The sequence below is a fragment of the Capricornis sumatraensis genome, chromosome X (genome assembly GCF_032405125.1).
Source record: "Capricornis sumatraensis isolate serow.1 chromosome X, serow.2, whole genome shotgun sequence".
Lineage (NCBI taxonomy): Eukaryota > Metazoa > Chordata > Mammalia > Artiodactyla > Bovidae > Capricornis > Capricornis sumatraensis.
Window position 1 is genome coordinate 7,966,709 of NC_091092.1, and position 24,825 is coordinate 7,991,533.

General features: G+C 42.2%; 1 protein-coding gene across 3 annotated transcripts in view; it reads right to left on the reverse strand.

The window, feature by feature from the left end:
* The window catches only part of PCDH19 (protocadherin 19), a 123,328-nt gene extending 98,793 nt beyond the window's left edge, over positions 1–24,535 (reverse strand). For 2 of the 3 annotated variants that reach the window (XM_068962774.1, XM_068962773.1), the window contains exons 1-2: positions 22,389–24,535; positions 18,467–18,794 (exon numbers count right to left, since the gene is read on the reverse strand). In XM_068962774.1, the coding sequence (XP_068818875.1) occupies positions 18,467–18,794; positions 22,389–24,535 (2,475 nt within the window). Of the gene's footprint in view, positions 1–18,466; positions 18,795–19,471; positions 19,613–22,388 lie in introns of all 3 variants that reach the window. The other variant, XM_068962772.1, reaches the window with a different exon arrangement.
* Positions 24,536–24,825: the final 290 nt, after the last annotated feature.

Sequence of the window (24,825 nt, forward strand, 5' to 3'; positions counted from 1 at the left end):
TTCTTATACACTGTTGGTGGGACTGTACATTGGCACTTTTCTAGGAGATATATATATCAAAAGTTCTAAAAAGTATAAGCCTTCAGATAAAACAACTTCACTTTAGGGAATTTATTCTAAGGAAATAATCAGAGATTACAATCAGATTTATATATAAGGATATCTATCATAGTGTTTTTTATAATACAACAAAAATTTAAATAATTTAAAAGACTACATTAAGGTTGTTAACTAATCCTATCTACAGAACAGAATACAATTCAACAACTAAAAAAGTATCTTGCTTATGTTTTCTAATGACATAGAAAAAACTCTTATGATATAATGTAAAGATGTGAAAAGAAACAGAATGATCTCAACTAAAGTGATTCTAATCTTCAAATAGTAAAAATGCAGAAGTTTTTTCATTAATTCACTAACTTTTATTAAGCATTTATTTTGTATTGGACACTGAACAGAAAGTTTGTGGTGGCTGCTCCTGAGTAGTGGAATTATGGATGATATTCCAACTTCCTCAAATATTTCTGTTCTTCTCCATAGTCTTCACAATGAAAATGGATTAATTTTATAATGAGTAACCAATAAGAACAACAATAAAGAAAACACTAAGGGGAATTCCCTGGTTGTCCAGTGGTTAGGACTCTGAACTTGCACTGCAGGGGATGGGTCCCTGGTTGGGGAACTAAGATTCTGCAAGCCCTATGGTGCAGACAAAAAAAAAAAAAAAAAAAAGGACATTAGAACTCAGCCTACCATTCCCCTGAGAGGAGTAGGTTTCTTAATAATTGTTAAGTGAAAGTCAGATAGTATACTACATTCACTCAGAACAATTGCAGATGTGTCTTTGAAGATATAACACATTTGAGATTACCATTTATTGAAGGGGGCTTTTGTGTGTCTATAACTCCCTAGATGGCTCAGTGTCTCTCATAAAAGCACTGGTAAACAAGAACTTTTCAGCCACAAAGTCTAATCAATTATGTTCTTGGGTCCTGGGCAAAAAACAGCTATGGCAAGTGGAAGGTAGGGAGAACTTCAAGGTCTTTAGAGCTATCCACGCCTGTAGGTAAGATCAGAATCAGACCTTCACACACTTGACAGCAGCATGTGTTTAGCAGGGCCTTCTTTACATCTAGTACCAAACCCCACTGACTGGCAAGTGCCTATAGGATCAGAATTCAGTAAATAAAATTCCTTGCTCTCAATCTTCTTATCACCTTCTGGAGATTTATACTTACTTTAGTGGTGATATGAATTTACACAGTATTACATTTGATTTTTTCATCTAGAACACTCTGCTTTATGACATTAACTTCTTTCAAATCCTGGCTTAAAATTAATTAAATATTTTAATTTCTTGGGAAGTCTTTTCTGATCCAAACAATCTCATCTTTAAGCCATATGAAGGGAAATGTGGATCTTTTCATAATCAAGTTTCAAGCCTTCTCAGTATTTCTTTAAATGAGGATATTTTCATTAAAGATCTAAGAAAAGAGAGGGGTCAGGAGGAAGGTAATGGTGTTTCCTTTAATTGTTCTTAATATTTAGTCCCTTCTTCCTGTGACTACACTCAAAAAAAAAATGAAAGCTATTTATTTCTATCAAATACTCCATATTATACCATGAAATTATAACATGCAATTTGAATCAAAACTCATCTAGTCAAATGACTGCACATATAAGAAATACAGTCCTACTGAAGTCCATAGTCTCCATTTATCTAAGGGACAAACTATAGAATTAGGTCACAGATGTTTTCCCGTAAAAGGCAAACACTTCATCTACAATCAGGATGGCATTGTACAGATGACATTCTCATCTATTAGCTATGGTGGCGGGGGGGGAGGGGGGAGGCGGATGTGAAACATCTGTTTGTTTGTTTGTTTGTAATGAGAATTTCCTTTACGATATCTAGTTCTGATATCTACCCAGGGCTACTGAATAGTCATTTTACATCTAAGACAGTACTCAGTGTGTGAGAAGTTTACAAGTCGTCATTTAAAAAGTGGATAATGGGTTTTGTTGTATTTATGCTGTTTAAAGTTAGGCTACTAGATGAAGAGGCAATCAAATAAATGTGCCTTTTTTAAAAAAGGATTGAACTTATTCCATTTGGGAAAAAAAAAAAAAACACTGCATTTAGTCAAGACTGAATTTTAAACTTTGAGTATCTGTATGACTGCCAACTCATTAACGCCCTCCTTTTTATTGTTCCAAATTGTAAAGGCTATCTTATGCCTCAGAGCCAAGAAGCCCAAGCATGAAACCAAATACTGAGGAGTATAAAAATGTTCTCCCTCAAATTGGCTTTTTGGTCCTGGAAAGGGCACTGGAAAAATATATTTTGCGAAAACTGGCCCTTAGAAAAGGCTTATATAATTTTTATAATATTAAAAATCTGTACAGATTAAAGTTAAATGTTACTATTTCAAAACCTCTCATTCTAAAAATAAAATTTGTGAACCAGATGTCTAACACTGGTGAAATCTACGTTTGCAAGAGTATACATATGGGCAAGAAGAATGAAGAAGGAAAAAATATTTTTCATAACATAATTTCTCACACTTAAAAGGTAAACTGTAAAGAAAAGGGTTATTTTTAAATGTAAACCTTTATACCTGTTATCATCTTAGAGAGATCTCAAAAAAAGGAAAAAGAAGAAATATTCAGAAGGTATGATCTCACTGAAAAATGAAAATGAAGAGTATAATTGATCTGTCCCTCCACATAATAACGTACAGTTCTGTTTACACCACCTCTTTATTCTTTAATATTTACTGGGTAGTATAGTGGTGATGGTGGTTTACTCGCTAAGTCGTGTCTAACTCTTGTGACCCCATGGACTGTAGCCTGCCAGGCTCCTCTGTCCATGGGATTCTACAGGCAAGAATACTGGAGTGGGTTGCCATTTGCTTCTCCAGTGTAGTATAGTGATTAACTTATTAAAATAATTCTTCTCTAATGTCAAAGATAGTACACATTCAATGTACAAAAACTGGGAAATTAGAAAAGCATTTTTTTTAAGTAAAAATCAACTGATTTCCTCCATCTTAGATAGCTATTAACACTTTAGCAATTTACCCTCCAGGGGTTTTTTCCTCTGCAAACATCTCTTTAAACGATTGGAATCAATCTATATATGCTGTTTTGCTGGAATCAAGATTGCCGGGAGAAATATCAATCACCTCAGATATGCAGATGACACCACCCTTATGGCAGAAAGGGAAGAGGAGCTAAAAAGCCTCTTGATGAAAGTGAAAGAGGAGAGTGAAAAAGTTGGCTTAAAGCTTAACATTCAGAAAACTAAGATCATAGCATCTGGTCCCATCACTTCATGGGAAATAGATGGGGAAACAGTGGAAACAGTGTCAGACTTTATTTTGGGGGGCTCCAAAATCACTGCAGATGGTGACTGCAGCCATGAAATTAAAAGACGCTTACTCCTTGGAAGAAAAGTTATGACCAACCTAGATAGCATATTCAAAAGCAGAGACATTACTTTGCCGACTAAGGTCCATCTAGTCAAGGCTATGGTTTTTCCTATGGTCATGTATGGATGTGAGAGTTGGACTGTGAAGAAGGCTGAGCGCCGAAGAATTGATGCCTTTGAATTGTGATGTTGGAGAAAACTCTTGAGAGTCCCTTGGACTGCAAGGAGATCCAACCAGTCCATTCTGAAGGAGATCAACCCTGGGATTTCTTTGGAAGGAACGATGCTAAAGCTGAGACTCCAGTACTTTGGCCACCTCATGCGAAGAGTTGACTCATTGGAAAAGACTCTGATGCTGGGAGGGACTGGGGGCAGGAGGAGAAGGGGACGACCGAGGATGAGATGGCTGGATGGCATCACGGACTCGATGGACGTGAGTCTGAGTGAACTCCAGGAGATGGTGATGGACAGGGAGGCCTGGCGTGCTGCGATTCATGGGGTCACAAAGAATCAGACACGACTGAGTGACTGAACTGAACTGAACTGATGCTGTTTTGCCTACTGATCTTTTTCAATTAATGTATAAAATAAGCATTTTCCTGTGTCACTAAATATTCCTCAAAATATTATTTTAAAGGCTTCATATTATTCTAGCAATATATGTACCATATTTAGTCATTCACACATTGATGATATTTGGGATATTTCCTATATTTTATCCCTGCAAACTATGTTGAAATTAATACCCTTGAACATAAATTTCTAAGTAAATCTAAAATTACTTCCTTAGGATAACTTCTAGAAGAAGAAACATTATATATTTAGTGGTGGTTTAGTCGCTAAGTCATGTCTGACTCTTGTGGCTTCATGAACTGTGGCCTGCCAGGCTCCTCTGCCTGTGGGATTTCCCAGGCAAGAACACTGAGGTGGGCTGCCATTTCCTTCTCCAAGAAAGACTACATTAATTTTAATTCTATCAATTATACTCCATGTGTGATAACCACAAACTTGCCAATGCTGAATATATTTTTTAATATCTTTCCTAATTTGATAAGTAAAAAATGACATCTTGTGCATCAAATTATTGTCTATGATTTCCCTGAGGTAATGTGGATTGGTGAGAAGAGAGTTGTGAAAACTTCAATTCTATTTTATACACTCTTGTATTGCTTGACTTTTTAATAAGTATATGTAGTGTTTTTAATTAAAAGTTGATAATGTCATTTCATTGCAATTATTAGTTATTAAGATTGAAATATCTTCATATCTACTGGAAATTTGTACAACTTCTTTATGAATAACCTATTTATGTTCTTTTTATAATTGTTACATTGTAGTATTTGTCTTATTGATTTGTAAGAGCTCTTTATATTTTAAGGGCATTGTTTAAATGTCCCCTTATCCAAGATGTCTTCCCTGACCTTCCTAGAGAACACTCATTCCTGGTAGAACATGTGCACTTTACCCTTTCTTATTTTTTTTCCATAGCACAGCCTAACAAATTATATATTTATTTGTTTATTGTTTGTCTGTACCCATAAAAATATAAACTTAGTGGGGAAAGGGACCTTGTTTTGTTCACTATTGTATCTCCAGCACTTTGAATAGTAACAAGCACACAGTAAGAACTTTATAAGTATTTGTTGGAGTAATAAATATAGGTTGTTTGGAATGTAAATTGAAAATATTTTTCTGATTCATGTTTTTTGTTTACCTTTTGATATTTGGGTACATACAGATATTTTAAAATTTTATGTAGTCAGAGCTGCTGGTATTTTTCTTTGTGCTCATTTCCACTACTTTTTAATGCTTTTGAATTTCTTCACAATTTCAAGAGTAGGTGAATACTTATGTTTTCTTCTAATAATTTTATTATTTGAATTCTCATCTTTAAGTTTTGACTCTCTAATCCATGTGGAATTTGTCATATAGTGAGAAATAAAAACTTTTTAAATTGTTAATCAATTACATGGCATCACTTAGTGAATAATCCTTAGTTTCCCCATTAATTTTTTAAATGTGTTTAAGTTCGCATTTTGTCTCCTCAATGACAATGTAAGCTATAAGGGTAAGTACTGCTTCTACTTCCTTTATCCCTCAGGGCTGAATACATGCTGGTCAATAAAGGATGATATACAAATATTTGGTGGATGGATGAATGGGTGAATATTTTTAAGCCAACATATTCTCTTGAAAAAAGTCTAACTAACTAAACAGTACGTCCATTCACTAAAGTATGGAAGCAATCCACACAGAGGGCCAAGCTTTACCTAGAATGAATACCCTTTAAATCAGGGCACAATAACCACCACAGAAACTGTATAAACTCATGAGTAACAAAACATAATAATACTTGACACTGTACAGAAGCAATTGCATAGAACTGGCCCTGCCTTCAAGAAGCCCCTGAAAAATATTCTTCAGGGAGCTTAAAACTAAAACAGAGCTTTCCAATAGCTCTCCTACTGATCTCTCCTTCCCCTGAAATAGCAGTTTACTTTCTGAAAGAAATAGATTGCTTTGTTACAGATAGTGCCCCAAATCCTACTGAATGCAATCCACCAGCCTCCAAGATGCATTGGGTTTAATAATTCTGGAATCAAATCTGCTTTAAAAGAAAATCTACCTCATTTTTGGCTCTCAAGAAAACCTCAAGTGCCCCCATGTGTATTGATTCTATAAGGCTCAATTATCTGCCTATGGCCTGAAATTAAAAACAACAACAACAAAAATACATGTTTTTATTGAATTTCAGCTCTTTGCTGATTATCTATATCAAACAGCAAAGTGAGCAAAGCCATGAACTGCCTCTTATGCCAACAAATGCCCCAAAAAGAATGATGATCAGGAAAATATATTGTTGAGCATAAACAGAAGCTAAAAAATATTTATCTCTCTTGCAAGGTATTAAAATGAGAAAACTTTCAAAGTAGAAGCTTCAAGCAATTGCATTAGAAGTTGCATAATTCAGTTAGACTAACCTTAGAATGGAATAAAAAGCTGCTTATTTCCAGAACGTTGGCCTTTGACAGTACGAAAGGTTAGATAATTTATCATGATATACCAAACAGTTCTCAAGAATACCAAACTTAAAAAGGAGGTCTTGGTGACATACAGCTCTGTGAACCTTTTGGTAGTGTGATAATCAACATAATCTATACTTAAGTGAATTTGTGTTCTTCTCAAAGGTCTAGCTTGCCAGGCAAGAGAAATGTATCTTCTACTCATCCTTAGAACAGATACAGACCAACTGAAGCAAAGTTAGGGCACTCACTGTTTCCTTTATGACAGAACTCACATTGAACAAGGAGACCCATCTGACTAGGGAGGCTACGAAGTTTTGATGTACATATGACTCACATTAGACAGAATATCTTGCCCTCACGTAAAAGCTAAAGGGCTGTGTGTCTTGTGTCACCTGTCATAGTTAAGGCCCTCAGTCTCAATACCACCTACAGAGCAGCCATGGCCATCGCAAGGACTCAAGCCCTTCATGAAGCCCTCAAACCAATGCTGCAGAATTCAAAATCACACCCAGAGCTACACGAGAACTTGGTGCTCTCCTGACACAGTCCCCTCAGACATTTATTTCAGGGTTGGTGTCATTTGGCATCTGTTTGGATTTTTCAGAATTTTCAGTGTCTTAGAGTCTCACTTCTTTAGTAGTAATAGATTTCAATAAACTAAAGCTCCTCTTTTATGAGGTTTTTAATTTTTTCATCTGTTTTGCTAGTGACCTCCTCCCCTATTACATAATTGCAGGTTTCTAGACTATCTTTGGGAAAACAGTGACTAGGGGCTGACACACACATTACGGATAACTGTCCCAATAGCATTGGCTAAGCTCAGAGGGTGAGGAAAGCAGGGTATTGCAAGTGTCACACACATTTTTTGATGTCATGTCTCCAAATACAACACCACGCACAGCAACAAACCTGTGCAGTTCCGGACTTTTTTCTCCACCTTCCAAGATCACTTCTTGAGGGTGCTAGATGATCAGATGTGTATCAGTTTTATAAGATTTTGCTCGATCATGCCATTACACAACATAGAGTTTGTACAAAAGCAGTTTAACTATCTCTCCACTTGATGCATTTCCTTATTGTATTTCTTGCTGCAACAAAACATGTGCCTTTTTTCCATTTCTAAAGAATTACTAGTAAAGACAAAATTAGAAAGAGTGACCTAGAGGTGTAAGAACATGCATTCCATTAGCGGGCTCATAGACCACAAGAAAACGGATGTTTCTTATGTAGTATTTGAGATTTGTTTCTAAGGAGCCATAACTATCATCAATTGTTTTGCAATTAAAATATTAGGCAAAATCTCCCTATAAAAAATTCATTATTTAATACTAAGGTCATCATGTTCTCTCCCCTAAGCTCTTAGGAACAAATGTTGCCATTAGCATACTCTATCACTCAAAAGTCTATACTTGAGAAAATGGAAATGCACTAATTAAAGAAATGATCAGGATGGTGAGATCAGAGTCCATGCCAGTGTTCTGAGTATGGCGAACCTGTGTCCTCACTATGGCCTCTGTGTCTGGCAGCACAAAGGGAATCATTCTTCCAGCAAGTCATTTGACATTACCTATAGCCAGATGCTTCTGTTTGTCCCTGCATTTCCAGAGCTTTGCAACCCTAAACCATGTCAAGTTTCAAACATGGATGCTAGATTACAGGCATTTGTGTGTGTGTGTGTGTGTGTGTGTGTGTGTGTGTGTGTGTTTGCATGTATGTGTTAGTAGCTCAGTTGTGTCCGATTCTGCAACCCCATGAACTATAGCCAAGCTCCTCTGTTCATGGGATTTCCCAGACAAGAATTCTGGAGTGGGTTGCCATTTCCTTCTCCAGGGGATCTTCTTTACCCAGGATTTGAACCCAAGTCTCCTACACTGCAGGAAGATTATCTTTTTCACTGCCACCAATTTTTTTTAAGTTACTTAAAGGTTAAGCCAACCACTGGGAATGTAGTCTGATCTATTCTCCCTACTCATATGTCCCACTTAGAAAAGATATGGTTTTGCAGCAAAGTCCCTGTACATATAGCCAGCTCAGATTTTCCTGAGCCAAGTGAATTAAAGAGGAAGACTTTAAACAGAATTATGCCTAAAAAGACAAAAAGAAACTGAGCCTCAGAAAATAATTTCCAAAGAAATGAGATTCCCTATAAGGTTTTCTTAAACTTCACTGTATGTACAGCAATGGTTATTTGGCTGCTTCCTACTCAGAGCTCTCAATTAAAAATAGTGTCCAGGAGATCTGTCCCTGGGCTATATCAAATTTGGGTGCTCTGGTCTCACATTTGAGGGATCACACCCCTCTGTGATGAGGCTTATAAGCATTTCCTCAGGGAGATAACCAGTAGAGTGTCAAAGATTGGGAAGGTGGCCTCTGAGAACCTAAGATCATAGACGTGTACAATCAGGCCAGCTCACAAAGGCTCTGTCACCTCAGAGGAATAAGTGGGTGAGATAGCAGATATGTTCCCTCGCTCTCTCTTTCTCAGTCACTCTCTCTCTCTCTTGTGCTCTCTCTCTCTCTCTCTCTCTCTCTCTCTCTCTCTCTCTCTCTCTCACACACACACACACACACACACACACACACAGACACACACACACACACACACACACACACACACTCCCCTAAAGGAAGAGTCTGACCTTTTGATTGAACGTATCTTCCCATCAGCTTACACAGGGAATCCATTTTGTTCAGAAGAGCAGACTACACAATCTGAGACGAAGTGCCCTTCATGCTCCGAAAATCAAATTTAGGAGCAAAAATAATCCAAAAAGCAGAGACTGCCAAGACCGGTGCTGGTGGCAGTGAGGGAAAGCAGCTTGCCACAGAACAGTGGCCAGATGGGGCCCGGTGGGAGCAACTAGAAACTGGCCACCCTGGCACTTAGAGACTTAATGGAGCATCCAGAGACTGTGCACGCCACTGCAGCGCTTAAGCATCTGACATGAAGAAGCCCCAGTGCTAGGCCGTGGACACTGAGCTCAAGGAGAATGCAGGACTTCACACCAAACTTCTTGCCTGCTTCAATACCAAGTGGTCTGCTCAAAACTCAAGATAACTGCTTGTGACATCTGTCTGTCAATTTACTCTCTCTTTTTTTTTTTTCTTCTCAAAAAGTAATTTTATCCCTCCCCAAAGGCTGAATTTAAAGAAAGTTTAAGATCGCCTTTTCATTTTCCAAAGTAATTCCCAGGCTCTACTCAATCCAGGAAACCAATATTGACTTTGGAAGCTTTCAGGACCTGGAGCAAAACAATGAGAGCCCTCCCTTTCAGAAGTGAGCTCAGGAAGCCAAGGCAAAAGAGCACCAAAAATATTCCTGCTGGGTTTCTCTTCTTCCATTTTCAGAGTTGCAAGGAATGAATGGAGAGAGAGGAATAGGATGGGAAGAGGATAGCTGTAAACTTTTATTTAATTTTAAAAAAAATCTAGAGCAAATATAAATGTTAACATTTGTTAAATCTGACCAATATAATCTGTCTTCTCTGGACACCATCTATTTTAGATATTACATTTTTCAAAAGCTTTGTAAATCTTACCAGTGTGAGGAATTGCACATTAAGCAAACAAGACGCGAAAAATCCAGACTTACAAAGGAAATCAGTAAGAAGTTGATTATTCACATTACGCAAGTGCTCTTTCCTTTATGAAAGACTCCAGCACAGGGTTTTGATAGGAATGCCATCACTATGATTAACGTGGGGTCTAATTGACAAAACAAGTACTTTGCTGCTGCACAACTTTTTAGGAATACAACTACCAGCCAAAGGTACAGCTGCAGGTCTTGCTGTGGAGTCCAATCAAGTTTTCTGTTATGTGACAGAAAGTACTTGGAAACTGCAACAGAGGAACTGCTATCAAGCAAAATGCAGTCCAGTTTGGCCCTAAATGATGTGTCTCCGGGTAAGTCATTTGCCTTCTCTGCAACTCCATTTTCATGATGGGTAGAAACACTGGTCCTTTCTGACACCTCTTCCAGGAGTGCTGTGAAGCTGTGTGGTCCTAACCAATATGCTGAAGCAAAATCCTGAATGATGCTGAATAATAGCAAATGAGATTTCCTCATGGAAGCCCAAGTTCCGAGAGCTGGCAGAGCTGTTCTCCAGCTTCAAGCTGCAGTACTTTCCTCCTGGTTCCCTAGTAGGCTGGGGGCAGGGGGTGCTGAACACAGGGAGGCACTGGCCACCAGTGTATACCCACTGGAAGCAGACTGACCCTCACCATGCAGCCCACTCAGAGACTACTCATAACTACACAACAGCCAAAGAGGAAATGTAACTTGAAGGACATTTTCCTCTACAAACAACTGATCCTCTGGGACTTTCATTTCAAGTTTCCCAATTGTTCAAAGTAAATGAGGCTCACATTAAAGGCCAGCCAGTCACACATCAAGAAATCAAGCCTCCTCTCAGTGGGGGAAAATGGCCGCTCCAGAGTCAACCTCCTGCCTCTCATACACATGCCTCTTGTACAAATGGCTTCATTGACTCACATCTGAGACACTTGATCCAGCCAAGCTTGACCTCCCCTAAGCCCTGGAAGCTGAGATACACATAGAGAGGGGTAAACATCTCCAACTTCAAGCAGACGCCTTAGACCCACTGCAGCACGATAGTTGAAAGACTCCAGCTTTGCCAGGGGGTGACTTCATCCTCTTTCAGTCTTCCCATTCCTAATAAGCAATCCCCCCACCCCATAGCTTCAGCCTCGGAGCGTGATATACTAAAGCCACCGCAAAGACTACGGCAAAGTTAAGGAGGGAGAGGTCTGCAGCTCCTCTCGCCTTAGAAATCTGAGAGAAAAACCCAGGTGGGGCTACTGGGACCCAAAACAAGTGGTCCTCTGATAAGAGGAATTCCAAAGTCTCAGAGCCCACTATGGAAAATGTCCTGCCTCCAGTCCCCTAGGGAGAGAAATCTCAGGATCATTAGCAAGTGCTCTGGCTGAGCTCAACTTTAGTGAAGGTGTATGGGGAGAGAGGTGATCTCTAAGGTAACCAGTTAATTGCCAATAAGGAATGATAATAATAAATTAGCAAATACTAGTGTAAACTAACTCAGTTCTGTGGCAGTTGCATGGAGACGACAGAGGAACAGTTTATTCTGGGCCACATCTTGCAAGCGGATCCCCTCTGGGAAATGCACTGCCTGGGCTAGATGTGAAACAGACCAATGAGATGCAATGTAGGCAACGGGTGGCCCTAGAGTGTCTCTCAGTTCAGAGTGGAGCCTCTGATATTTTTTAAGAAAACTGGAGTGAGCTTTGAGAAGATGTGGGCTGCACTGTTTTCCATCGCTTCCTTCTGCAGCCTGAGGGGGTACTTTCAACTCAGGGATAAGACTCAGATGGCTCAAAACGAGGAAAGTACAATAAAATTGCTCACCGAAGGGTTTGTCGGTTTGTTTTAACTGGAGGTGGTGATTTGTGTCATTACCTTGCGATCCAAACCAGTCTCATCATACCTATTAATTTTCTAGAGACTTCTTAATCTGACATCTGATAAGTTTGGGGCTGCTTTTCTACCTCCTTAGCTCAGAGTTCAACTCAAAGCACTGCAGATCCCTAACTTTAAAACTGTTTTGAGGAAACAAAACATGCTGAGCTATTTCCTTCTTATTTTTCTTCAAAGCATAACGGATGTTTTAGTTTCATTATTTGAGCTAAGTTACCATGCGCTGAGGCTTTCAGTAGGATAATTGGAAGCATTCAATTTGGTCTGCTACATACATCCTGGTCCTGCAAACTCGTCCACTGCTCTTAATACTACACTACTACTTATGAAAATTCTCTGTGAGTGACCACAGCAGACCACACACACACCCTGAGAATGTCTCACATCAAAGATGCTACAGTTGGCTAGTTAAAGGAGGAAAAATAAAAAAAGGGCTCAAGATTGAGTTAAGTCAAAATCTATATCCCTATGTACCCTATGAGTAGAATTCTGGAAGCTCTTGCCCACTATCACTGGCTTAGAATTTTAAGCTCCGAAACATTCAATATTGAAAAAAAAAAAAAATTCAGGTTAAAAAATGTCTCACCAAAGAGACTGGATGTTTGGCTACTTCACCCCTCCTGAAGGCAAGGAGAGATCAAACCAGCAGAAGAAATGAGTTTCATTTTCATCCTCCAACAGTGACTATGGGCTGGGTGATGAAGAGTAATGCAGGAATGCAGCACAAAGCAGTAATACTTTGTAGCCTACAGAGGTATCCGGGAGGCATGCCCCCATTCCTTAAGAGTGGAAGAAAAGTTATTTGCCATACCGAAGTGTCAAAATATTGGAATAATTTTAGGAAAATCATAGCAATCTGACAAAACTACATTCTCTCTTCTCCATTCTCTATGTTTTCAACCTCTCTCCCCCTTTCTTTACTCTCCCCCAACTCCAAACACCCATACATACACACACACACACACAAACTCTCTTATATATACTCTGAGTATGGGCTAAATAAACCAAAATGCCAAAGAACGCAAATCTCACCTTCAATTTAAAATATTCAAGAGATACTTGACATCACTAATTCTACAGAAGTCTTCTGTAAACAGCAAAAGCATCCTCCACGTTCCCTCCTCAAATTTGCATACATAACCACAAAATCCACACAAATGATTTCCTGACCAACATCAGAGGAGAGGGAAATGACCTGTGCGAGACGGTCTCTGTAATTCTAAAGGCTGAGTTCCAATCCAACTCATTCCTTCTGCTGGTAACGCAGACTTGGGTGGACTTTTTCCTGCCTTCTGGAGGGGTGAAACAGTCAAACATCCATTCTTTTTGGTGAGGCATTTTTTAAATTTGACTTTGTCATATTGAATGTTTTGATGCTCCATTCCCTCTGCCTTTACCTACCTAACTTCATTTAAAGTCACATTCCCTTCAGTTTCTAGAGTCAACAATGTTCAGATGTGACTAGGTCTACACACTGATGCCAAAGTTACTCTCACATCAGCACCAACCCTTAAGAACTCAACAGTAAATCTAAATCTAAATGATGGTAAGGCTGCCAGGGGAGGAGGAGCAGGAGAGCACTAAGGAGGCTGGCAAAGTTTCTGCAGGTTGCAAACCCTTTCTTTTGCTTACAAGGAACTCATGTAGGAACTCAACTTAAATAGCTCTCCAATCAGACTATGACCTCTGAGGGCAGATGCTACATCTTATATTTCCTTGTCGCTCAGTGGGTAAAGAATTTGCCTGCAGTGCAGGAGACCCGGCTTCGATCCCTGGGTTGGGAAGATCCCCTGGAGAAGGAAATGGCAACCCACTCCAGTATCCTTGCCTGGAAAATCTCATGGACAGAGGAACCTGGTGGACTGCAGTCTATGGGGTCGCAAAGAGTCGGGCACAACTGAGCGACTAACACACACATACCACACAGTTGAGCACACAGTGGACACTCAAACTATGCTTACTGATTTGGTTTATTCCATGATGATAAACTTCAAAGTATGATGGAGAGCTGTGAGAAAAGCTGTTCTCACTCCTCCATAATGCCATTGCCAGTAAGGTTTGTAACTGACTCTGAAGCTAATGAGGTGAGTGAGTTTACAAAGTTGCTCAGCAAAGCAACCTAATGTGTAGTGACCTTTGGTTCCAGTCTGACAAGTAAGAATATAACAGATGCTCAGGAAAGAGATGTTCTGCTGAATTGAAACGAACTGTTTACTTGCCTGTCTCCCTGTAAGCTCCCTGGGGTCAAGGATCGAGTGTTTTTATTTTTGTATCCTCGGCAAGCTGTACAGGGTCTGACATGTTCTAAGTGTGCAATAAATGCTCCCGGGTTGTTAATGAACAAATATAAAATGATTTAACAAAATAATATACAGAAAAATGGATATGACATAATAAGATTTAACACAGAAATTTCTAATGAATCTTTTAAATACCACATCATAGCATTCATCACTCTGTGCTATAATAGCTTAATAACTGTTGGTTTCTTGGGTGGATTAATTAATAATTAATTAACTAGGAAAATATAATGTAGGAAATATATTAGGATATTATTGTCCTAGTAATATCCCATTGTATCTGATAGCAGCATTTATCACTCCATACCACAAGTCACCTATTTTTTCATCTCTTCCATTACAATGTTCATTCTTTGAGATCAGAGAACATCTTTTTCATTTCCCTAACACTGGGAAAGTGTTCTCCCTATAGGAGAACCTTACAAAGACTAGACAACAAATATTAGTTAACTGTATGAATCAGCCATCCTTGCCTTCTGTAGATTTCACTGAACCTAAGTATTCTACTAAGTCCATGTTCAACAGTCTCTGTTATGGAGAGAAAAGAAGTGTCAATTTCCCCATGTAGGACTTTGTGATAGACAAAGGTTAAACAGCCTGATTCATGCTATGCTATGAGTGGGTCTCTCCCCTTTCTGAATGGGTTTGTCAAATGAACTCTCCAGGACTGCACATTAGAAATACATACTTAACCTCGCTGTGCCTAATATATGCTGTGTTGGCCCTGACTAGCCCTAGATAATAGATCTGTATGATTTTGTTAACTAAGAAAACATCTGGTTTTGTGAGTAAGAGATTGGATTAGAATTCAAATTTTCAATGGCTTTTCTAAACAACTGAAGCAATATTTGGTTTCATTTTACCCACAGGAGAATCTCAGAAAGAACACCAAGATCTTAGGTCAACCATTCAGACATAGCCAAATATCTCCTGCCCCCTCGAAGCATCCCAGGCTTATGTTACCCAGGCTTACACTTCTCTAGTATCTTGAAATGACTGCACAGTCACCAAGCCCTCAGGATTCAATCCTTTTGTCCATCTCCACAAGCAACATCAGTCAGCACCTGAGTCCATTACCTTGGCATCTTTTACCTCCTTTGTTTAAAAGTCCAATATGAATACTCTAACCAAACCACATTGTAGGCCTTCTTTACACAGACACCAGCCTAAATTCCTCTTTGGTCATGTCTATGGAGTCACACTCAGGTGTACAAGCCATTACAGTAGTCACTCTTCGATTATCATCTGGTGAACAGATCTATGATTCAGGGGGCACCTCTGTCTCAGACCCCTTACATTATATAATGTCATATTATTCCTTGGATCAACCTTGCATGACAGATGTATCCATTTTGTAGACGAGGAAACAGAGACTCAGAGGTAGTCCAGAGCAGGACATGTCTTTCAGATTCAAAATCATGGTCTATCTGATTCCACTACATTGTACTACCTTTCCGTCTCTATTGCTGAACTCTTGGTGGTCCACGAGTAGTTTTCTACAAACGCTATGGTCTAGTCCCTAGTAAGTATTCACCGACATTCATAATTATAACTGAGCCTACCTAGCATAATACTGGATTTTCAGTAAATCCTTATTTATAGATGTATGGACTGACAATATTGGAGTTTCTATTGCTAGAAGAAGATCCGTTTTTCATTAAGAAGCACTGCTTTTTGGCCTCATTACTGATAAGAAATATTTTTCAGGAACTAGGAAAAACAGTCGATCAAAGTGGTCCTAAAACACTTTGCCCTATGAAATTGATATAGATACTGTGAGGCCATTTTATATGCATCCCAGCCCAGGTATGTCTGGCTAAATTATTTCTGAGCCAGGAAAAGTGTGGAAGGTGTCACTGAAATAGCACTGCACTCTCCAGAGTTATAGAGTCCTGAAATGTGGTCATCTCTCTCTCTCTCAATATCTCAGCTCTGTGAGTCTCAACAAGTCCCTTATCTCTGGAGCTCCATTTCATCATCTACTGAAGGACAATCAAAATACCTGATTGTAAGAATCACAGAAGACAACAGTTGTGAAGCGCTCTCCGAGTATACAGTATTCCTTTCATTTGTGGCCTGGAAGAGGGCATATGCCTCCAAGTGCATCAAATTTCCAACCAAAGAGGGACTTAAGCAATTCAAGGAAAAATGAAATTAACTTAAAAAATGTTATTTAGACTTCCACCCAGCCACCAACTCACCATCATCCTTATTACTACCCTACTATCCTGAAATATTTCAAGAGCCAGCAAACATCAGACCACATACTGTGTAAAAAAATACTTCCATTTGAAAACATTCATTCTGGGTAAAGAGAAACAGAGCTAATACAAATGCTTAGTTAATTCTGAAATTTTAATTATTCGTGAAAATTTCTACATCCTCATTTATCAAATGTCACCATAAGAACTATTAAGCAATAACAAAGTGGCTTTTTTACTTTCTTTTTGTTTGCCTCCCTTTAACCAGCCCATCCATAACCACAGCTAAGCATGTATGCTGCTACTGCTGCTAAGTCGCTTCAGTCACGTCTGACTCTGTGCAACCCCATAGACGGCAGCAAACCAGGCTCCCCTGTCCCTGGGATTCTCCAGGCAAGAACACTGGAGTGGGTTGCCATTTCCTTCTCCAATGCATGAAAGTGAAAAGTGAAAGTGAAGTCCCTCAGTCGTGTCCAACTCTTAGCAAACCCATGGACTGCAGCCTACCAGGCCCTCTGTCCATGGGATTTTCCCGGCAAGAGTACTGGAGTGGGGTGCCATTGCCTTCTCTGAAGTATGTATATGACCAAACAGAAAGCAAAAGTAGGCTTTAGGAGGCTGAATCACTCTCACACTAGGAAACTGACCCTCAAGCATTCTAGGGTTCATCTACCTTTAAGACTACTTGTTGATTATTACTCAGCCACTTTAGCTGGCATACGGGTACCACAGGCTGGCAAGCATGTTGTATTTGCAACAGGTGGTAGAATTCATATCTTACTAGACTGCCAGACAGGTATTCCAAAGGCTCAGACCTTAAGCTCCCACTCCCAACATCTATCCCTACAAAGGACCAATATATTGGGTTATCAATCAAAAAATGGGCCAAAGAACTACACAGACATTTCTCCAAAGAAGACATATGGATGGCTAACAAACCCAGGAGAAGATGCTAAACATCACTCATCAGATAAATGCAAATCAAAACCACAATGAGGTACCACCTCACACTGGTCAGAATGGCTGCTATCAGAAAGTCTACAAAAATAAATGCTGGAGAGAGTGTGGAGAAAAGGGAACCCTCTTATACTGTTTGGTGGGAATGCAAACTAGTACAGCCACTATGGAGAATAGTGTGGAGAGTCCTTAAAAAACTGGAAATAGAACTACCATATGACCCAGCAATCCCGCTGCTAGGCATACACACCGAGGAACCCAGAACTGAAAGAGACACGTGTACCCCAGTGTTCATCACAGCCCTGTTTATAATAGCCAGGACATGGAAGCAACCTGGATGTCCACTGGTGGACGAATGGATAAGAAAGCTGTGGTACATGTACACATTGAAATATTACTCAGCTATTAAAAAGAATGCATTTAAATCAGTTCTAATGAGGTGGATGAAACTGGAGCCTATTACACAGAGTGAAGTAAGCCAGAAAGAAAAACACAAATACAGTATATTAAAGCATATATATGCAATTTAGAAAGATGGTAATGATGACCCTACATGCAAGACAGCAAAAGAGACACAGATGTAAAGAACAGCCTTTTGGACTCTGTGGGAGAAGGTGAGGGTGGGATGATTTGAGAGAATAGCATTGAACTATGTATATTATCATATGTGAAACAGATCACCAATCCAGGTTCAACGCATGAGACAAGATGCTCAGGGCTGGTGCACTGGGATGACCCTGAGGGATGGGATGGGGAGGGAAGTGGGAAGGAGTTCAGGATGGGGAACACATGCACACACATGGCTGATTCATGTCAATGTATGGCAAAAAAAAAGCCCCTACATTATTGTAAATTAATTAGCCTCCAATTAAAATAGCCTCCAATATAAATTTATAATAATAATAATAATAATATATATTGGGTTACACTTCGCCCTGAGAAGCACAGGTAGCAAACCTTGACTTCAGAAATGAGCATAGGCAGAGAAGTTCTCCCCACCCCTGCCAGGGAATGTGTCACCATAGAGGATCATGGAATCAGGGGAGCAGCAGGGGATAGAGGCCAGGGAGGACCTCACAGAGGCGCTTAGCTACACTCACCTCGGGCAGAGGCATGCCATTGATGATCAGGTCTGGTTGCTGGGGGCCCTGGCTGTTGAAAGAGTGATGGTAGATGTGGTTGGCGCTGGTATTGCGGGTATTCTGGTTCTCCACGTTCAGGAAAGTGCTCTCAGAGCGGCGGCAGCCCAGAGGAAGGGTCTGCTGGTGGTAGTCGAAATAGTTGAGAGAGGAGGTCAGGGAGGAGCAACTGACAACATTCATCTTGTCTGTCTCCTCCACATCCCGGGGTACCAGGCGGATGTCATTCTTACTGATTTTTTTCTTCTTGCTTGATTTCTTTTGATGACCATAGGAGTACTCAGCGATTCTATGTGATAGAAAAGGCAGCATGTATCGCTAACGCCCTCCCAAACCATGCATCAGTTAATAAACATCAAGCACCCCAGAGGGTTGCACCCCATCTCTGCTCCAGCTTCTTACTCTGGCACATCGCATCATCGGGTTTCTCCCTGTGCTTTTTAAATGCGAAAACAAGCTGAGGGCCATAAAGTTTTTACATTAACATAGTAACCTCTCGCTACCCCTTCCTCCTCAAAAGTTTGGATTTGGAATTTCTCCTTGTGAGTGGCCATTTAACAAGGGTGTGGGGACAGGGGAAGTTGAGCCTATGGGAGAGAAAGCATGAAAATGCTCAAGTCTGGAGCTTCCCTGGAACCCAAAGGAACTCCTGGGTGAAATAAGCAGCAAGTCCTAATTTATCAGAAGATGACAGGAAGGAAATAAAACCTAATCCCCTTTCCAGTTCCTCCAGGCAACTGCCATGTGACAAACAACCTCAAGTCAGGTTCCTTGATGATTGACCTGATCAGTTTTCGACTGGAGCACGTCAGACCCTTTTCTTTGACAAATCCTCAGCTCCTCTCCTCCATACCCTCCTTCCCCCTGCCCTAGCCCTGCTCCCTTCAACTCCCCACCCCACCCTCGCGTCTCCTCGAGAAATCTGATAGCCAAACCCATTTGAATGAGGGGGAAAAGCCTTTTTACCTCTTTCCCCTTAGGCTCACTTTCTCCTCAGCCTTTTTGTCTTGCTCCTCGCTAATGGGAGAAACCGAGATGCAATGCAGACACTTGCTGTTTTGTCCTTTTATAAAACAGCCGAGGAGACAAGTGATGGTTAAACAATTACTGCAAAGGAATTTAAAGGTTAGTGCATTCAGCATCCTTCTCGATTCAGGTGTACCTACAAGCAGCTGTGCTGCAACTGGAACATAAAGAGCTCAATTTAATTAACACTGACAGAGACCCAGCAATGTGCACCAAAGACACCAAGCATTAAGAGAGTTGTCCAAAAAAATACATTTAAATGTAGCCAGATTCTCAAAGTCATTTATTACTTTGCATATAATGATTCAGCTTATTGTCTGTAAATTCAATTTCTGGGCAATAATCAGGAAAACAATTGGGTTAATAAATAATACAGGTTTATCTTTACAAGGGAAAAGATTGTGCCTGTATTCTCACTCGACAAAGCTAATTGTGGGAGGACAAAAAGGGAGCCCAATTCAAGCAGCAAGTGCAGATCATCTCACAAGTCTCATAAATGAATTCATTTCAGGAAGAGGCTCTGCAGAGGCTGAGAACAAGAAACCTCTGGTTAATACCTGGAAAGAGAAGCTCTTGAACTTTACGTTTCAGAAAAGTCTGAGCAGATGGGAAGATTGCATATCTCCAGAGGCCCATTCTTGCTCTGTCCCCAGGATCTTCCCGCAGTCGTGTCAGCCTCACCCTTACACTCTGTGCTCAGGCAGACTTGCAGAGAGGGCGAGCTGATGCTACCGGGGCTTGGGAGCAGATAGAATCCCAAAGACCCCAGGACTGGGCTTGATTTTCTTTTCTAATCTGTTTAAAATCAATGGATGGTTCTAATCATTTCATTTACCCATGATGGTAAGTTTGGCAATGCCCGGTCCAATTATTCAGCTGAAGCATTCATTGCGACCCCTTTCTGTATTGATCAAATATTTAATTAAACTGTACTTCATTAATCCCAAACCAGTGCAGGAAACAGAGCTCTTTACAAAATACACATATGAGTGAAGTTGGAGAGCACTAAGATTGCCACCCCTCTCCCACCAATTCAAATGCTCTCCTCCCTGTTTAATGATCTCCCTGGCAAGCTCTCAGAACGAGCTCTCACTTCAAGTCATACATCACCAAGAGGTGGCACAGCTTTCAATATCTTTATTTCAAGCTGATTTCTTTTTCATCAAGAAAGGGTCTTATGCGTTTACTTTATGCTGAGGAAATGGCTTTAAAAGAGTCTCCTCTATCATTATCTCCATATAAATAAAAGTTTGTAGACCCCACATTTTTCTCCTATAAAAATTGCCACTGGCAGTCAGAGGTTTCAAAGGTAAGAGCAATATTAATTTCCATTTCTCCCATCTGAAATGACTCGGAGCTGAAGGAAAGAAAAGTCATGGCCATTTCACTAGTAACAGGATTAAAGCATTTATGAGGCATTGCAGCTGCTCTTTTATGGTACCTGATTGGTATTCATGTGTGGTTAGCATTTGTCTACTAACTTGTGTAACGCAGAGAATAGTAAAAGGGAAACAATAATTGCATGACTGTTACATATTCAGGGGGCTCTGATTCACAGAAGTGTGCATTTCAGTTGGTGTCAAATACAAATCAGACCTACAGGAACATATTTTGACTGGTTAACATGCAAGCACAGATGGCACAAAAGACACACTGGATGTGTAGGTGTGTTGAAAGCACACACACACACACCTTCATTGGAAATAGCAGCATCATTCATTATCAGCAAACTAAAGAAACAACTTTTTTTTCAACCGTTTCGATGAGACACTGCTGGAAAAAAAATTCCATGTATTCTCCTAAATTAGATATTGTAACGAGGGTCAGCAAGACCCTCCAAAGCGCTGATCAGGAAACCTTTTTTTTTTTTTTTTAATTACTATGTGTTATTCCAGTTTCCAAATTTCTTCCCCCTCTCTCTCTTCACCTTCCCCTCCCCCATCCTCCCTCCCCCACCCGTCTCTCTCTCACTCATACCACACATATACCCTGCACACATTGCAAGGGAAACTGTAACAAAATAGCCCATAGTGACATCCACTGGTAGGGACCAGCTCTTAGTACCACAACAGAGTTCCATATTAGAGGAAAGAACCATCAACTCCAGAAAATTGCTATTTTTAGTGACACATCTGGTGCAAAAGTCCTGTCCCTCATTGGGATGTTTGGTGTCTACCCAACAACCAGATATTTGAAAACATATAGATGACTGGTAGAATTTCACTTCACATAGCAAGATGCTTGAGGACTGGATACAAAACAAGCCAAGAACACACTAAAAAACTCTAATCACCTGCTTCCCCACATACTCCTGTTCTCTCTTCCTCCCACTCTAAGGTTTTCTAAGATTCCACTCACAGGCTCTCTTCAGAGTTTCTCTCTGCACAGGACAGGGCAGCTGCCAGCGCTCCCTTTCCTTTCAGTACTTGTCCCCAAAACTCTACAGCACCCAAATCAAGTTGTGTTACTTCAAGGTTTTGCCAAAAATCAACCTTTCTCTCAAGTCTCTCTCTCTCTCTCAAAATCTCTCTTTCTCATTAATTTTTTTCCTGCCATAACTTCATGGAGACAGCTGTGCAAATTTTAAAATGATAATTGCTTTTCTGCTCATCATCATTATGTGACAGAATCCATTGGAACAGTAAACGGTTGTCTTCCAGCAAATTGTCAGATCAAAAGAATTGATCAGCTGGGGCTAACACAAATTCCCCTTCCCCCCCCCCCCCAAAAGAAGCTGCTGTAAGTAGGATGCATGCATTTAAATAGGAAACAAAAGCATTGGGATTTTCACACAGAGACACAGATACACCTTATTCACCCAAGACAAAGAGGGAAAGAAAGAAAAAGTTGGCTCTACCTGCAGTTGTAGGTCCGGATCTCTTTGTTGTCTCTCTTGCACTTGATCGCCACGAAGATCATAGTGACAAAGAGGATGCCAGCAATGGAGCCCAGGGCGATAATGAAAATCAGAGACAAGTTCACCGAGCCCATCGACTCTTGGGCGTCGAGAGCAGGGGACAGGTAGATTAGGACGAGCGCAGAGGCGGAAAGAGACGTCTTGCCGTGGTCGTGGGCCACCACAATAAGCTCATAGGAAGCCTTGGAGCTCTCGCTGAAGGTGCGAGTGGTTCTGACTTCGCCATTGATCTGGTCTATTTCAAAGAAACCGCGGTCGCCCTCTGTCATGTCATAGGTGACCCGGCCATTCTCTCCCTCGTCGTAGTCATCTGCTTTGACAACGGTCACCAGGTAGCCTATGCCTGAGTTGCGGGGGATGTAGACTTCCGCGGTGCCGTTGATTAGCGGCGGGGCGGTGATGACTGGGGTATTGTCATTGACGTCGAGGATGATGACTCGAACAGTGGCATTGCTCTGCAGCGAGGGCAGGCCGCCGTCCTTGGCCAGCACCTTGAATTCAAATGCCTTGGTCTGCTCATGGTTGAAGGATCGCAGCGCATAGATATCACCCGAGTTGGGGTTGATGGAGACATAGGTGAAGACAGGCATGTCTCGCACCTGTGACGGCACGATCTGATAGGAAACACTGCCATTGAGACCCAGGTCGGGGTCTCGTGCCGACACCGAGAGCAGATAGGCACCGGGTGTGTTGTTTTCCTGCACAATGACCTGATAGTAGGGCTTAGAGAAGTGCGGGTGGTTGTCGTTCTCGTCTGTGATGCGCACGGTAAAGGACTTGGCACTCTGCAGCATGGGCACGCCGCCGTCGCGCGCCTGGATGGTGAGGTTGTACTGGTCATGCTGCTCGCGGTCCAGGCGTCCGTCCACCAGGATAGTGGAGAAGCTCTCATACTCCTGCAGCCGAAAGGGCACGTTGCCCAGCAAACGGCACTGCACGCGCCCATTGAGGCCAGAATCTCGATCAGACACCCGCACCAGTGCAATCACGTAGCCCGGGGGGGCGCTCTCGCTCACCTCCACCAGCTCGCTGTTTACCGACAGCAGGTTGATGACCGGCGGGTTGTCGTTGGTGTCCAGAACGCTGACGGTGACCTTGCAGTGTGCCGGGATGGAGTTGGGCCCCAGGTCCTTGGCCTGCACATCCAGTTCATAAACGTGGCCTTCTTCATAGTCTAGGGCACCGGTGACGGTGACCAGGCCGCTGTGCGGGTCGATCTGGAAGAGCTCTCTAGTGCGGTCATTGACGTAGCCGTAAAATGAGTAGACCACCTGGCCATTGGTGCCTTCGTCTGGGTCCGTAGCGTTGAGACGGATGACGGGAGTGTTGGGAGGTGAGTTCTCTGGCACGCTCACTGAATAGGTAGACTCTCCAAACACCGGGTTGTTGTCATTGGAGTCGGTCACTTTGATGCTGAGGCCAACAGTGCCCAGGTGCGGCGGGTCGCCGCCGTCGAGCGCAGTGATGCGAAAGCTGTAGTGCGACTGCGTCTCGCGATCTAGACTCTTCTCCACCACGAGTTCGGCGAAGCGCGAGCCGTCGCCGCGGGTCTTGATCTCCAGGCCAAATAGCTCGTTCGGAGTCAGCTCATAGGTCTGCACCCCGAAACTGCCCGAGTCCGGATCATAAGCGCTGTCCAGCGGGATGCGCGTGCCCGGGCTGGCCGCCTCCGAGATCTCCAACTCAATCTGTGCCGCCGGGAAGCTGGGAGCGTTGTCATTAAGGTCCTTGATCTCCACCTTAATCACGCAAATCTCCATTGAGCTGGACATGACCTCGAGCGAGATGATGCACTTGGGGCTCTGGCGGCAGAGCAGGTCACGGTCGATCTTCTGCTTGGTGACCAACAAGCCCGAGCTGGGGTTGATGTCCACCAGGTGCGGAGCCGAGTTGGACACCACACGGAAGGCAGAGGCCTGCCGTGGGTCCAGTGCGAAGCCCGCCTCGCGCGCGTCCTTGGCCACGTTGGCGATCACTGTCCCGGCACGCTGTTCCTCTTCTACCGAATACTTGAGGTTAATGAGGGCGGCCGCCTGTGTCCATAGCACAGCCAACAGCAGCAGCACCGGCAGCAGGAGTGACTCCATGGCTGCGCGGGGCTCTGCCTGGCCTCGCCTCTCCACACCCCTCCGAGACCGACGCCGCCGGCGCTCCAGCTTCCCGCCGACTCGGGACGCCTGTTGCGCGCGCCCCGGGGCCCCGGAGGCCGCGGGAGGAGTCCCGCCCAGGGCGGCCCGGCGGCGCGGGGGCGAAACCCGCGCCGGCTCCAATGTTGAAGTTGCGGCGGACCCGGCGGGGGCTCTCGCGGGGCCCGGGGGCTCCGAGGGGCCGAGGGAGCGCCGTGCGGCCCCGAGCCCCCTCCCTCCAGCCCGGCTAT